The sequence below is a fragment of the Camellia sinensis genome, chromosome 4 (assembly GCF_055761805.1).
Source record: "Camellia sinensis isolate YWXY chromosome 4, ASM5576180v1, whole genome shotgun sequence".
In the NCBI taxonomy this organism is placed as follows: domain Eukaryota; kingdom Viridiplantae; phylum Streptophyta; class Magnoliopsida; order Ericales; family Theaceae; genus Camellia; species Camellia sinensis.
The window spans coordinates 35981926-35997778 of NC_138964.1; the positions used below are offsets into that span (position 1 = coordinate 35981926).

Sequence of the window (15853 nt, forward strand, 5' to 3'; positions counted from 1 at the left end):
ATAGGGCAACATAATCGAAACTTGTTCTTCTTCATTGATTGTCAAGTTCTAGTCAAATGAATTGATGATCGGGGAAAGCTGCAAATTGGGATCACATCGGGCTTACTTCAAGCATTAGTAAATTGTTTACAGGGTTTAGATTTTACAACCAAAAAAAAAAGATGTAAATTTAGTAGGTAGATGGTACATTCTTCAAATCTTCAAACAAAAGCCGCGCTTTTTAGCCGTAGTTAATTTTGTAACTGGCTTATATTTCTCTATATATTATTATATTGTGTATATTTCCTCCAAAAAAGAATAATAATAAAAACACTCATTAACAAAAGACATTATTACTTATCATTGATAAGGTAATGCAAAGTGAAGATCCTTGTACATATACAACATTACAATGGAAAACACACCTCCTTAGTTTCCTTATAATATCTACAAAATACATGGTGTAAAGAGGTTATATTTCCATTGATGACTTAGTTAATAACTATAAAAGTGATAAATTCTATTGGGAATAAAAAGTACAACTAGAGGTTGAGAAGGTGAAGGTTTTCCTTGGTTTCACCAATGAGAGACAAAACAGTGGCAGCAATGTGCTTGGAAGTGAGTCCAGCCTCTTCAATTTGGTCTGCTTGAGATCCATGGTCTATGTATCTGTCTGGTAGAATCATAGCTCTCCACTGCAAAATCAAAACATTCCAAATATATCTCAGCTATTTCATACATATTATTGATAGTCTTCCAAGTAAATTTTGCATAGAGGGACTAGGTCAAGCTCCAAGGATTATTCTCAACTGCTATTATGTTGATAGAACAAAATGTTATGTACTCAAAAAAAAAAAATAAAAAAAATAAAAAATGTAATGTTAAACTTCATGTGATGTGGGTTATCTCCAAAATGAATCAGATCCGCATATTTTAATTTTGGATACTTCTTTTTTTTTTCTTTTTAATTTTTTTTTTCTTTTGGGGCTACCAACGATGCTGCTAATCCAAAACCAAAAAAAAAAAAAAAAGAATAAATAAACCTCAGAAAAATTGCCTAGAAATCAAAGTATAGTATATATTTCAACTTGGTGTATAGTCACACCCAAAATGAATATAATTTACACATTTTAAATTTTAGGCACTTTTTTTAAAATTTTTATTATTATTATTATTATTATTATTATTATTGGCTATCAGCAATGCTACCAATCCAAAAAAATATCTAAAAAAAGTTCTTAGAAATTGTAACATGGTATAATTTTTAAACTTTGTGTGAAGTGATTCACACCAAAATGAATTTGATCCAAACATTTCCAATTTTGGACACTTTATTTTTTTTTTTTACTACCAAAAATACTACAAACCCAAAAAAGTGCCTAGAAATTGTAATAATTGTTTTAATATGCTGTTGAGGGTTATGAAAAATGATTACCTTGAGGTTTCCATCTAGTAATCCATTCAAGCCCAAGAAATGGGAAACATGAGAGCTGAAGCCACCAATAGATCCTTCTTCAGCAGTGATCAAAACCTCATGGTCTTTTGCTAGCCTTCTAATCAAATTTCCATCAAGAGGCTTGCAGAATCTTGCATCAGCCACAGTGATTGAGATGCCAAGCATTTGAAGAAGTTTTGCTGCCTCCACACAGTTTTGCACTATTGTTCCATATCCCAAAATTGCCACCCTACTTCCTTCCCTTATCACTCTTCCCCTACCAACCTATTTTTCCAAATTTAAGTTAGCAAAAATAATAGAATATTCAAATATTGTGGTTGGGATCTTCTGTCCTTATTTTCTGTCCCAACCCTGTGTCGCACTCTCCCAATGCTGCCACATCGTCTAAATTTAAATCCAAAACTAACTTTTAAAAGTTTTTAATTATTAAACCAATTCTATATTGAATTCAAATTGTGACAGCATGGTAGCGTTAGGAAAGTGAGACCAAAAGTTGGAATAGAAAATGCAAAGCTAAAATTTTAGAATATATATAGTCCATAAAATTTGTCTCTGTGTCCATACAACACTGATTGCATCAAATTTCTCTTTTTAAATTTTTCACTTTGTGTGAATTTAAATGAATTGGTAATCCCATTTGGGAATTAGATTAAAATGGTCTATTCCATTTTGAATGAGCCATTTTTCACTCTTTATTTTTTTTGGGGTGCCGGGGGGGGGGGGGGGGGGGTTGTGTTTGAATCATAAATTTGGATTGGGATTTAGAAAGAGAAATGAAAAGATGAGAGAAATATTAATGAAATATAAGATAAAATATTTTTCTTCATTTCTCTCGCCTTTTCTTATTCCTTTCCAAATTCATACCAAAATTTATGATCAAATACAGTCTTAACACAAATATTATCAATTTAACTAAATTGACACCATATTTAAAATTAAAAGTAAAATTTATACAATTGAAACTACATAAAAATTAAATTGACACAATAAACAAATTATAAGAAACAGACACATAATTTATTATATATATATATATATATATGTGGAAGAATGGCAAGTAGAAATAATGTACCTCAAGAGGGGTGCCTTTGTTGTTTGGTGGAAGAATGGAGCCAATCCCATTCCCTCTAGGGTACCTAAAGCAGCTAGGCCTATCATCAATGGCTGCAGCAGTGGAAACCATGTGCATGAGCTCAGTCTCACAAGAAGGGGCCATGACCACCATGTTAGGCAAACAAGCCATGAAAGTTGTGTCAAAAGCCCCACAATGTGTAGGACCATCTGCACCAACAAGACCAGCCCTATCCAGTGCAAATCTCACTGGAAGCTTTTGAAGATCCACATCATGAGCCACCTGCACCGCCCATCAACAATACCAATAGATATATATAGTCAGATTTACTATAATTTTTCGACAGTTATATTTTTAAATTTTATATTTGAGTGACAAAAATTATTTCATATTTTTAGAGTAAGACGATGAGGTGTCTTGACTTAATTTTTATTGGTTAAAACAATAGAACTCATTACTTTTATTAACAGGAACTAAGATTTTGTTTTTTTAAAAGATTTTTACATAAAACATCAACAAAATCAACTTACTATATGCATCATATCAAAAACACATAAATTAGATTGAATTATCTTATAAAAACAACAAAATAAAAAAAATAAATAAACTGAAGGATAGTTAGTTCACCTGATCATAACCTCTCTGTAGAAAAGAAGAGTAAATAGTGCAAAAAGGCTTGAGACCTTCAGTGGCAAGACCAGCAGCAAAGGTGACAGCATGTTGTTCCGCAATCCCGACGTCGAAACATCTCTCTGGAAAACGTTTTTGGAACAGATTCAGTCCAGTTCCTCCCCCCATTGCTGCATGGATTGCTACTATTTTCTCATCTCTCTCAGCTTCAGCAATTAAGGACTCTGCAAAGTATTGGGTGTATGACTTTGTCTTTGATTTTGTCTTCAATTGTTTCCCTGACTTTGGTTCAAACTTCACCACACCTATGAAGAAAAAACAACACCAATTTATTAGCCCCATGCTACAACCATAATTTTTCACTTTTTTTGTCCTTTGTCCTATTTTCATCCTTGTAGTTTAAATTATTTTTAATTTTATCCTCAAAGTATTAAATGTGTGTTGAGAGAGAGAGAGAGAGAGAGAGAGAGAGAGGTGCACCATGCATCTTGTCAGCTGCAACCTCAGCAGGAGCATAGCCTTTGCCTTTCTCAGTTAAAATATGGATGAGAACGGGTCCAGGTGCAGGGAGGGACTTGACATCTTTCAAGATATGAACCAAGTCTTCCACATTATGACCATCCACAGGACCAATATAGTACAACCCAAGTTCTTCAAACAAGCTTGCTCCTGAACCACCCACCATCCCTCTCATGTATGAATCCATTTTTGCTGCTATTTCATGTCCTTGGCTTCCCATCAGCTGCTTGGTCATGCCCTGTTTTTGTTTCAAACACAATTTTGTTTTCCTTTTAGGCCAAATTATAAGGATAGCAATTAGCACAATCTTTGCCTGAATTTATAATTATGTCTGGATTTAGTGTAATTAATGAAAATCATAAATTATTTTTTTTAAATGAAAAATGTGCACGTGAGCAACATACATCATATTATAAACTTGCTCGACTCAATGAATTAATCAACTCAGTGACCATTTATCATATTATCAATTAGACTAATTAATACAAAATTCAAAATTAAGAAAAAAAATTAAGTTAATTGAAAATATAGGAACTATTTCAATTTATCCTTTTTTTTAGTTACTATTAATTTGTAGTAAACAATGAACAGGATAGAGGGTAATCATTTAGGCCCGACAACCCACGATCCAACCTAACCTTGAGTAGCCCTCGGGCCATTAGGCCTTCTTCCCAGCCCAGTGAACAAGGCCTGAACTCATATATTTGGTCGAGGCTCAACTGGCAAAAAAGCCCGCCAAACTAAGCGTAAGGGCAAACTTGGACATAGCCGGGCCACTCCTCTTCATCAAATATTTTTCTATTTTTATTTTATTTATTCTTAAAACATGTATGTGTACCAAACGTGTTATTATTTTAAATTTTTGTTAAAAAAAATGAAAAATGAAAAATGAAAAATGAAAACATGTTCCCTAATGATTGTGAGCTCGGAGGAATCATGAAAATGATCATGAAAAATTCTCTATATTTGGATTACACTTAAAATAAAATACTACATACTAATTAAGGGATGAAAAATCTTCATAATTGTATTTCATGATATTTTTTTCATGACTCCTACTATTATTCTTACTTTTGCGGCTTCACGAAGTTGGCGGAACTTTCTACTTGACTGTAATCTTGTGAGGGCTTTGCTAAGAGCTCCGACAGGCGAAGCAGGACCGTCCACGGTGGCTGTGGGGAGAGAAACTTGGGCATTGTCGTTTAAGATGATTATAAGGTTTGTGTCAAGATAGCCTGCATTGTTCATAGCCTCATATGCTTGTCCTGCAGTCATGGCTCCATCACCTATTACCGCAATTACATGATTGTTCTTCCTTACCAAGTCTCTACCAACCGCCATCCCTGAGAAAATGTAGAAAAATATTATCATAAGTGTTGCTTGAAATTTTAAATAATTCATAGTGTAATGTATTGAATTGTTGACATTCATTTAAAAGATTAAATTATTAAAAGATAAGAATAATTTTATTATTTTTATTATTTATATTGTTGACGTGTAAAACAATGCTATCTAAGCGAAGGGAATACCCGCACACCCTTTTCCTAGTTGGGCTGCTCATTGAGGCTTAAATTGCACCTAAGAAATTGTGATATAACAATGCTATCTTGTCACAAAAAATTATTTATAATTTAAATTTTATGATCATATTCATTTAGTTATTATGCATATCATACCAAATTTTAATCAATACTATATATCCAAAAAAAAGAAAAAATAAATTGGGTGCCTAATATTTTGTTTGTAATGTGCCTACTTTCATGATAAAGCCTAAATAAAAGAAAATACCAAACGAAAAAAAAGTAAATTACACTTATCTCCCTTAAAGTTAAAAAAAATAAAATAAAAGTAGCCTCATAGTTTTAGCATAATCATACTAATCTCTCTTTTAGTAAGATTAAAGTGGTCAAAATTAATGTAATAATGTGAAGTCACAAAAATAAATAAAGAAAAATATATATTTTTGTATAAAAGATATGAAAATACTATTTTTTTCATCCAAATGAATAACAAATTGTTGATAAAAATGTTACTAAGTGTTACATGAATTAAAACGTTAAGGAAGTCTAATTTAATTATGCTAAAACTATAAAATTTACTTATTTTTTTCAAATCTCATGAACATCGGTATAATTTATTATTTTTTTCAAAAAATAATGATTCACAAAAACACAAAATACATAGTACATAGGTGAAATGTGAACCACGCATACTCCACATGAAATTTTATTAAGAATAGAATTGTCAATGAAATGTACAATCACTTTCATTTCATGGTACCCTACCAACTTAAATTATTGAAGCTAGCAATCAATAAATAAATAAATATAAAACAAAGTTGGTTACAATGCAATATATTACGTGTACACGCAATTACTAGTAATACTAATAATAATTTGAACTCAAATTATAAAAAAAATTTAAAGTGAATCCAGCATCATGTGCTTTGTTTGACATATGGGAGAGCAATCATAAAACAGATTTTGAACTTTTAAGTTTTTTATTTTTCGTGCTTTATTATTTCCAATAATTTTTTTTTATTTTAGTCAAAATTTTATTTTTTTACATGTACTTAATTTGAATATATGCTTAAAAATAAATATTTACAAATAAATCTAAAAATAATTCAATAAGTAAACAAATACAACAATATTCTGAATTTATGTATTTAGTGAATTAAAAAAATTATAAATTTTATACTTTTTAAGTCGATCTAATTTTTTTTTTTAAATTGACTATAATATTAAAAAAATTTACTAAACCCTAAAAAAAAAAGATTGAAAATTTGATTTTTTTTTTTTTTTTGAAAACTCCGAAACCAAACAAAATTATTAATTCAAATCCAATTTTTTAGTTAGTTTTATTTATTTATTTATTGGATTTTTATTTTAAAAATCAAATTTTGGAAGTGAAAATGGAATTTACCTAAGCCAGCTGAAATGCTAGTAGAACTATGGCCAGCTCCAAAAGCATCATAAACACTCTCCTCCCTCTTGGGAAAACCGGCAAGCCCACAAGTTTGTCTAATTGTATGCATTCTCGATCTCCTTCCAGTCAATATTTTATGCGGATATGTCTGCAAAACGCACGCAAATATGCAATTCATAACACAAAATCATATCAAAATAGTTTCTTGATTAGAAAAATGAGTTACATTTAAGTAGGTGTCATTCAGCGACGAAGATAAAAATTTTGCTTAGAGAAAGCCAAGATAAGTCTAACATGAAGTTATGTTTTTTACTCACATAAGTATTGAGAGGGTAATTTTTGGGAAAATTGGGCCGAGCTTCAAGTTGGGTTTTGAGGCCCAAAGCGCAGAGGACTAGGTAAAAAGGCCGTACTGAATACTCCGGCCTAGAGGGCAAGGTTACTCCGGTCTTGGGGAGACAAAGTTACTTCGGCCCAAGGAGGTGAGTTTATTCCAGCTCAAGAAGAGATAGTTGCTTCGGCCCAAGGAAGAGTAATTCTACTCCGGTCCAGAGACAACTCGGAGTAGGGTCTTAGAGTTAGTCCGGTCGCAGTATGCTCTGGGAAGACCGGCTTCGGAGCTAGTCCGGTCATGACATACTCTGGCTAGGTCAGTCAGAACTTGCTACTTGGAAGTTTGATCTAAACGCACCAAGGTTGAACAAGGGCAGCCGAAGTAATGAGTTAGTAGAGAAGACCGAGCTAAGGATAGTTCGACCTTCTATATGGCTCAGCATAGCCAGTGTTATTTCGGTCATGTGGTAGTTCGGCCATGGAGAAAACCATCCCACCTGGTTTAAGCAGTGGGGGAGGGTGTAAAAGGATAAGCATTATCCTTGGGAGTATGAATCCTAGGAGGACTCTGCATGGAGAAATACAAGTCCTACCAGGATTGTGCCACGGGAAACTTATAAAAGCCTACAAGCATCACCTTGGAGGAGGTAATTGAACATAATCTTTCTGAGAACTTAGAGCTTTGTCTACTTGTCAAGTTTTCTGACTTAGGCATCGGAGAGGTTTCCGGCACACACCCGCCGGCTAGCTCACGTTTGTGTTTTCAGGTGACAAAGCGACGTCGTACGGAGGAGCGTGGACTTGGTCAACAGGATTATACGAGGAGAATTATTTCCTCCCCGTACAAGTATTATTAAAAAAGAAATTAGTAAGAAAAATCAATAAATCTGTATATAATTTATTAATAGTTATCTGGTTATTTTATATAAGTTTTGAGCTTATAATTAGATTGTCACTATATAATTTATTAGACTTTCATTTTCAGGTGTTTTATTGATAAATATAATTTACATAAATAGAAGTATCACTATAATTTTTATAATTGAAAAAAAAAATGATATTTACGTATCAAATTAATCGAATTGGTGCTATTACATAATATGTGAAATAATTTGAGATCATGCCAATGCCACAACTAATGTTGTACAAATATTTAGGGTCAACAATAGAATTTTTACAAATTTAAGGGACCATTTTACATTCATTAATCACTAGTCCCACTAGTCCCAACAAAAGAATTGTCACTAGTCTCAATTTTTTGTGATTGATTTCTGTATAAATAAAATAACTGTATGTAGATATTATTATTATTATTACCTGGTGTCCAACATCCCAAATGATTTTATCTTCTGGTGTGTTGAAAACATGGTGAAGCGCAACAGTTAGCTCGGCCACTCCTAGGCTTGAGCTCAGGTGACCGCCGGTTTTAGACACCGTATAAACTATCTCTTCACGGAGTTCATCAGCCAACTTTTCAAGCTCCTGAAAATGGAAAACATAAATTTTACTAAAAACACATTTATAAAATCTCATTGGGTAATGCCCATTTCCATATCTTAGTTTTTTGTTTTCTCAGCTACCAAACATTGAAAAATCAAAAAAGGAAAAGAAAAATAGAAGTTTGACTACCTCAAGAGAAAGATTCTTCATGTGAATTGGGTAGTTAATGGTATCCAAGATTGGAGTGGAAGGCTTTTCCCCAGAGAAATTGAGGGTTCTTCTTGTTGTCAAGTGTCCATTGTGTATTGTTTGTTGATCACTCTTGACTATGATGTTGCTGTATTCATCACTTGTATTATTGTCCCCTGTAGCTGCTCTCACCCTACCAAACTGTAAATACCCAACAAAATATTTTTTTAAAAATATTTAAAATCCAATAATGACATTATCTGTGCGGGTCACCCCACTGCCATAGCTCGCACTAAGATATTGTCCGTTTTGTATCACAGAGCACACATGATTTTTGTTCTTCCTTCACTAGAAAAGACCTCTTGAAGGTTTGCGGGCATAATACACTTATAAGGTGAGATTCTAACAAACTGACGTGACACGAATTCAACCCCCCACATTATCCAAAACACGACAAGAAATTATTTAATACTACTAAAGCAAGTACAAGTGGTTCAAATTAATAGTCAATGGTATAAATTATAAGATCCATCACTTTTATGTTCGAGTATTAAGAGACACCATGCAAAGTATAAAAATTTACTATAAAAAGTGATTCGCAAAAAATAGACAGATCATATAGAAGTGGGTTAATGATATTTTTAAAATTTATGATAACAATAATGTGTTTAAGGATAATAATAATGTGTATAAATTGTCTTATTTGTATATAGTTACTTTTTAAGCTGAAAAAGAAGAGACTCATGAGTGAATGAGTGAGAGACAGAGAGATGGAAGACCTTGTGCTTCTTGTTGAAAAGAGAAGTCATGGTTGCAGAGGATGAATACCCATCTTGAGAATGGAGCAATGTGAGGAAACTGCTCTTGATAACACCACAAGAACCCATTCTCTCTCTCTCTCTCTCTCTCTCTCTCTCTAGATGTGAAGTGGTAATAGAATGATGCAAGTAGCAGCAGAGGAGTTGGGGAGATTAACGAGGAGAGGAGAGTACATTTATAGAGCACAAATACGCGCATTATTATTATTATTATTATAAAAAGAAAAAAAAAGAAAAAGAAAAGGATAAGAAGAAGGGTAATTTACAAATATACCTTTTGAGATTTGTTTAAAATACGAATTGATTCTTGTTGTTTGGAATATTACAAATATCTTTTTATTAAAAAAAATTTATTTAATAGAATTAATTAAAAAAGTGAAATTTCTAACTATTCACCTATATAATAATAAAATTATATGAATTATTAATTGAAATAAAATTTTAACATTATTAAAAACTGTTAACTAACTTGATGATTTATTAATAAAATGATTTATTTGTTATGAAATTAAAAACTTTAGAGGCTTAATGTAATTTTTAAAATTACAAAGAGTAATTTATAATTTAAATAAATCTCTGATGATGTGTTCGGAATTTTCCAAAAAAAAAAAAATTGCCGTCGTCCACACACACGGAAATAAGGTAACGGTATTACTAATAAAAACATGTCAAAAACGAGTCGGATCTGTCCATCCTAATCCATCTATGTAAGTACACACCTTTCGCATGTTCTTGCGTGGGTAATTATTGAATCCTTCCGTTGCTTTCTCGGAAAATTATATAATAATTTTGGAATATTATGTGTCATGCTCCTGCACTAATCATCATTTATTATATTATATTATATTTCTCAATCACCCAACATAAATAATCGATACTCTACATTTTTCACTAATTATCCTATTATGGAGTACCACGTAACCATACTCTCAAACTACCAAATAATCCCCGAACATTATGCAGTGTTGTCTCGTCTAAGTGATTCATTCTTATTAGTTAGTTAGGAGATAAAGGAAAATGCCCCAGACCCCTTTTCTCCCCCAGCCCCACCTCCACGTGGGAGATGGTGATTAGAGGGAAAAAAAAAAATTTCTTGACCAATGGGGTGCCAATGGGGGTCGTGGGGGTCTTTATCTGCGTCGGGAGATAAAATATAACTCATTTATTGTGAATTACAATTTCTCATTTATCAAGAATATCATATAAATAACATTACACCATACATTTTGACTATTTAACCATTTTTCAACTTGGATATAGCTTCCATCATATGTATTGTAGGACAAATTAATCCTTATGAAAATGAAGAGAAATTTTTATATTTCAATAAAGTATCACGTGACACTATTTTTCACCAATTACAAATATATATGTCCCCTATTATTTCCTAAATACCTAACATAAATATAATGAATCCTACTATTTACAATAATAAAAAGTATCATATGATATATATATATTATTCCCATATAAAAATTACTCAGCCCCGCCTGCACTACATATGGGAAAAAGGATAAAATATAGAGGATCCAAGGTGGTACTAATCACATTAGCATTTGATTTTTAGTCATTTTTTTCCCCGAGAAGTTTGTTTACTTTATTAATTTATCAATATTTTATCCTATAGTGTTTTTTTTGCCATCTTTCGAGTAATGTTTGAATGCACATGTGGTACCAATAATGTCACATTTTATATTTGGTTTGGGAATAGATTTTTATTTTTCCTAAAAGTTTGTTTATTTTATTAATTTATAAATATTTTATCCTATAGTGTTTTTTTTTTGCTATCTTTCGGGTAATGTTTGAGTGCACATTTGGTACCATTAATGTCACATTTTATATTTGGTATGGGAATAGATTATTTTAATAATTTTTAAATTTTTTTTGACTAAAATATAAAATGAAAAAAACTAATATATTGGAAATGATTTTTTAGCTTTTTACAAAAAAAAGTAAAAAGGAAAATAAATTTTTAACTTTTTTATATAATTATTTGACTTTTTAACCTTTTTTTTTTTTTTTAGTAATGGGAGCTCCCAAACTTACGGTACTAAAAAAATTATTTGATGGTTTCATAAAAGGCTTAGTTTGTCTAATGTACTAGACCATATAGTTGATAATTTGATCTATTCGTTTTACAGGTCTATATGTAAAAATCATTCATTAAATAATAATAATAATCAATTAATCAATCAATAAATAAAATCAATCAATCAATAAATAAATAAAATCAAATTAACCTGGTGTACGGGGAAGAAATAATTCTCCTCGTATAATCCTGTTGACCAAGTCCACGCTCCTCCGTACGACGTCACTTTATCACCTGAAAACACAAACGTGAGCTAGCCGGCGGGTGTGTGCCGGAAACCTCTCCGATGCCTAAGTCAGTAGGCTTGACAAATTGACAAAGCTTTATGTTTTCAGAAAGCAAAATTGTGTTGTGTTCTGTTACCTCCCTCAAGGTGATGTTTGTGAGATTTTATAGGTTTCGAGTGGCACAATCCTAGTAGGACTTGTACTCCTCCATGCAGCGTCCTCCTAGGATTCATTCTCCTAAGGATAATGCCTATCCTTTTACACCCCCTCCCACTGCTTAAACCAAGTGGGATGGTCTTCATCATGGCAGAATTACCATATGACCGAAATAACTTGTCTATGTAGGGCCACTGAGTAGGCCGAACTTCCTTAGTTCGGTTCTGCTTTTACTTCCTACTTACCTCGGTTCTCTCCTGTCAACCCATGGCACGGTTGGACCAGACTTTAAAATATTGCGACCGGTATAACTCCTAGGGCGGTCTAACTCAAAGGCACCGTCAGACTGACCTATTCAGGGGACATCACGACCGGACTAAATCCGCGACCGGACCTACTCCAAGCCACCCCGGACCGGAGTAACTTTACATCATCTTGGCCGAAGTAACTTTATCCTTTCCTGGGCCGGAGTAATTATACCTCTTCTGGGCCGGAATAACATTACGGCCTTTTAACGAGTCCTTTATACTTTGGGCCACAAAGTCCATCTCTTAGCTCGGCCCAATTTTTTCCAAAAATTACCCTCTCAATTGCCCCTTAATTCCACCTGCAACGCATGATTGGGATTACAAGTCCACCAACTGAGCTGAAGTTATTAAGCATTTCCAGCCGAGCTAAAAACCCTTTAGTCTCTCTAGCCGAGCTAATTTTACTTCAGGCTTTACTTTGTCCGGTCAAAACGTCTTTTCAATCACGACTGTAACGCTTCCCTTTCCGTATACACGTGGCACGCTCCCATTCGTAGAAGGCAGCTGTCAACGCCGTCTTCGTATTTCGCAATTTTTGAACAGTTCCCGCCCTTTCTCTCTCTTTTCACAAAACAATCATCCTGCCTTTGAACCATTCACCGTTACTATTCTTCATCTTCTTTCTCTGTGCCTCTTCCTCTTCATCTGCCAAGCTCGCATTCTTTATATCTGCGACTGTTTCCATCTCTAGTTCCCTCTTCTCCAATCTGGTAAGCAAATCCATTCTCCTTTCTCTATTTTGCTTTCGCATCTTGCTTTCCATGTTTTTGCAAAACACATTTGTACAATTTTTGTTTGGCTTCTATACTTTCATGGAAAAATCAGTAGAACGCATGTGTATGAACTATTCTGTAGAAAACTAGTCTTAGATCCAAAATCACATAGCAACCGAACTAGAATACTGTTTGTCCAGTATAGGTAGATTACTTCAGACAATAACCGAACTAGAACTTGTAGAAACAACAGCAGCTTCAAAAGATGTCCAACTTTCGTTTTATCTTAGCCGAAATAAGATCATCGAACGAAGTTTGAACAAATTGGACTAGGAACCACGGCCTTCAACCGAGTTAAGCCTTGGGGCTAAGCCAGCTTTCTTAGTTTCTAAACCAAACTCAGAAAGCTACCCCTAGTTGCTCAACCGAAGTAAAAAACCTACTGTTCAAACCGAGATAACAAAATTTATATGAAAAACCGATCTTGCGTATCCTAGGTTCAAACCGAACTACCAAGTCTTTTGCCGAACCGAGATAGAATTTGCCCACAAAGCCGAAGTAGGGCTTATTTACCTTGTTTTTAATTTGTAGCACGGTCCAACGATCTATGCTTAACCTCTTTGTTTTCTACCTTGCAGACTTAGGTTGCCCAGGCACTTCTTCGTGCGCTCAACCGTGCTACTGAGCACCATTTTTGCACCGATATAACTTATTCATAAATTATACAATAAATGGGTAAGTATAGATATCTAGTAGAGACCCCTGGTGGCATGGCCGAATTCCGAAAGGATTATGGCATTCCAGACGATGTACACCTTACCCTAGCCAAGAAGGACATCATACCATGGGGCGAAGCAGGCTTTGTACCTTTTACCCTGTTGTCAATAATAGAGACCGGACTAAGTTTCCCAGTCCAGCTTTTAATTTGTGAATTCCTTAGGCAAACCAGACTGTGCCCAACCTAGCTATCCACCAATACATACCGGATAATAATGGGTATAGCCGAGCTAAACCGCCAAGCAGGCCTGAACCTCGGTTTAGCCGAAATCTTCCACCAGTACTCCATAGGTTCCAAGGATGATGACTGGGTTTATTACCTTAGGATACGCCGTCGTAGAGAAAAGATAATAAAAGATACACCGGATAAGGACGTAAATGATGATGACTTCTTCTGGGTATCGGGCAATTTTGAAGATCAGCAAGCCCCAATCCCAGGCCGAAGTATAAATTGGAAGAAAGGAGAACCTGGTATAGTTACTTCGGTTTTATACATGTTTTTCTTTTACTTCGGTTTCGGATGTTATAACCGATCTAACAGTTGTCCTTTTTGCAGATTCAACTCATCTTGCTTCCCATTATAGTTACCCAAATCTGAACACACTCCGGGCCGCACTACGGTTTAAAGAAAGGAGTTGGACAAAGCTCCTAAACTTTGAGCCGACCTACAAATATAGAGGTCGTCGAAAAGCCAGAGTGTCACGACCCAAACCCGGCCCTATGGGTCTAGCACCGTAACCGGCCAGTAATCCGAGATTACCGAAGGCCTGCAGAACAGTAATACAGTAAAACAGGGTACAGGGCCTGGCGGAAGCCAATACAGTAAATAAATAGTGTCCATTGAGCTGTGACAGTCTGTATGCAAAAAGGCTTTTCATATATTATACAAAAACAGTACAGAACAGTATACACAATATTCACATCCATTTAACTAGGGACTCAACCCCACATAACAGTACAGAAAACATTCCGTCTGTACAAAACAGTACGGTCTATACAAAATTTACAGTCACACAGTACAGGGACCTAATCCCTTGATAGCAGTACGGTAAACAGTCAGTCTATACAGTACAGTTAGACAGTATGAAGACAGGCGGGGGAAAACAAACAAAACACCCCCAAGCCATAGCATGGCAACTCGGAACCTCGCAGTGAGGCACAAAGGCTGGCTTGACAAAACTGGAGTTACCCTGACGCTCCTAGCTCCGTTTTGGTGCCTGTACACCTACATATATATATGAGCAGTGAGCTAAAGCCCAGTGAATAACATAAAGCGTAAAGGGGTTTAGAATGAATGTCCTTACAGTAATGAAAACAGTTCAATTCAATCAGTATTTCAGTTGTTCAGTACAGTAAACAGTCATATGTGGTACATCCATTAGCATAACAGTAACAGTAGGTCTTGAAAGACCGAACAGTAATGATGGCCATTAGTCAGTAAACAGTAGTGGTTCCACGAGGGAACCGACAGAGAATTCTGTCGCAGTAACAGTAACAGTAAACAGTAAGTACTAAGGATGCCACAGTACAGTTCAGAAATAAAGGACATACATTCATTCAGTAAATAATACCAGTTCAATAAACAGTTCAGTTCAGTATTCAAAAGATAATCAGTTGAACATATCTTTACACAATTGTTACTCACAGAGTTTGGGCTACAGTATGCTAGAGCGTGTCTCCCCAGTTGCCAACCCTACACAGTTCACAGGTTGAACACACTAAGCTACACAGTTGGGAAATTTCATAACTTAATCTCTAATTTGCCTTGGTGTGTTCTACAATGATATCCTCATCAAGATGCCTTAAACTAGGCCTAAGAATGCCTAGGATGGGATGAGGATGCAGAAATACACTTAGAAAACATTTCGCAAAGTTTGCTGAAAATAAGAGCCTCGCTCGAGCGAGACTTTATACGCTCGAGCGTAAGTTCAAAATCAAAGGCTTCGCTCGAGCGAGGAATCCTTCGCTCGAGCGGTCTGCAAAACAGTAAAAGTACTGGATGCTGAAATTTTACGCGCGATCGTCGCTCGATGGTCGCTCGAGCGGAGCCCTGGACAAAGGTTCTCGCTCGAGCGGGGAATCCTTCGCTCGAGCGAGGAAGCCAAATCTGGAATTTCCAGATTTGCCTCCAAGCTCAAACCAAGCATTCAACCACTCCAAACTCGACCTCTTGGGCCCAAATTCTGGAAAACATCATTAAATTCAATGTATAACAAGTT

At 34.7% G+C, this 15853-nt stretch overlaps 1 protein-coding gene across 1 annotated transcript; it reads right to left on the reverse strand.

The window, feature by feature from the left end:
- Positions 1-316: 316 nt before the first annotated feature.
- Positions 317-9551, reverse strand: LOC114275769 (1-deoxy-D-xylulose-5-phosphate synthase 2, chloroplastic). Its single transcript, XM_082924595.1, has 10 exons — positions 9326-9551; positions 8547-8747; positions 8235-8399; positions 6582-6732; positions 4728-4999; positions 3618-3894; positions 3135-3442; positions 2508-2789; positions 1415-1699; positions 317-674 (listed from the first exon to the last, which is right to left on the reverse strand). The coding sequence occupies exons 1-10, from the start codon at positions 9431-9433 to the stop codon at positions 522-524; spliced, it is 2202 nt and encodes a 733-aa protein (XP_082780721.1). The 5' UTR covers positions 9434-9551; the 3' UTR covers positions 317-521.
- Positions 9552-15853: the final 6302 nt, after the last annotated feature.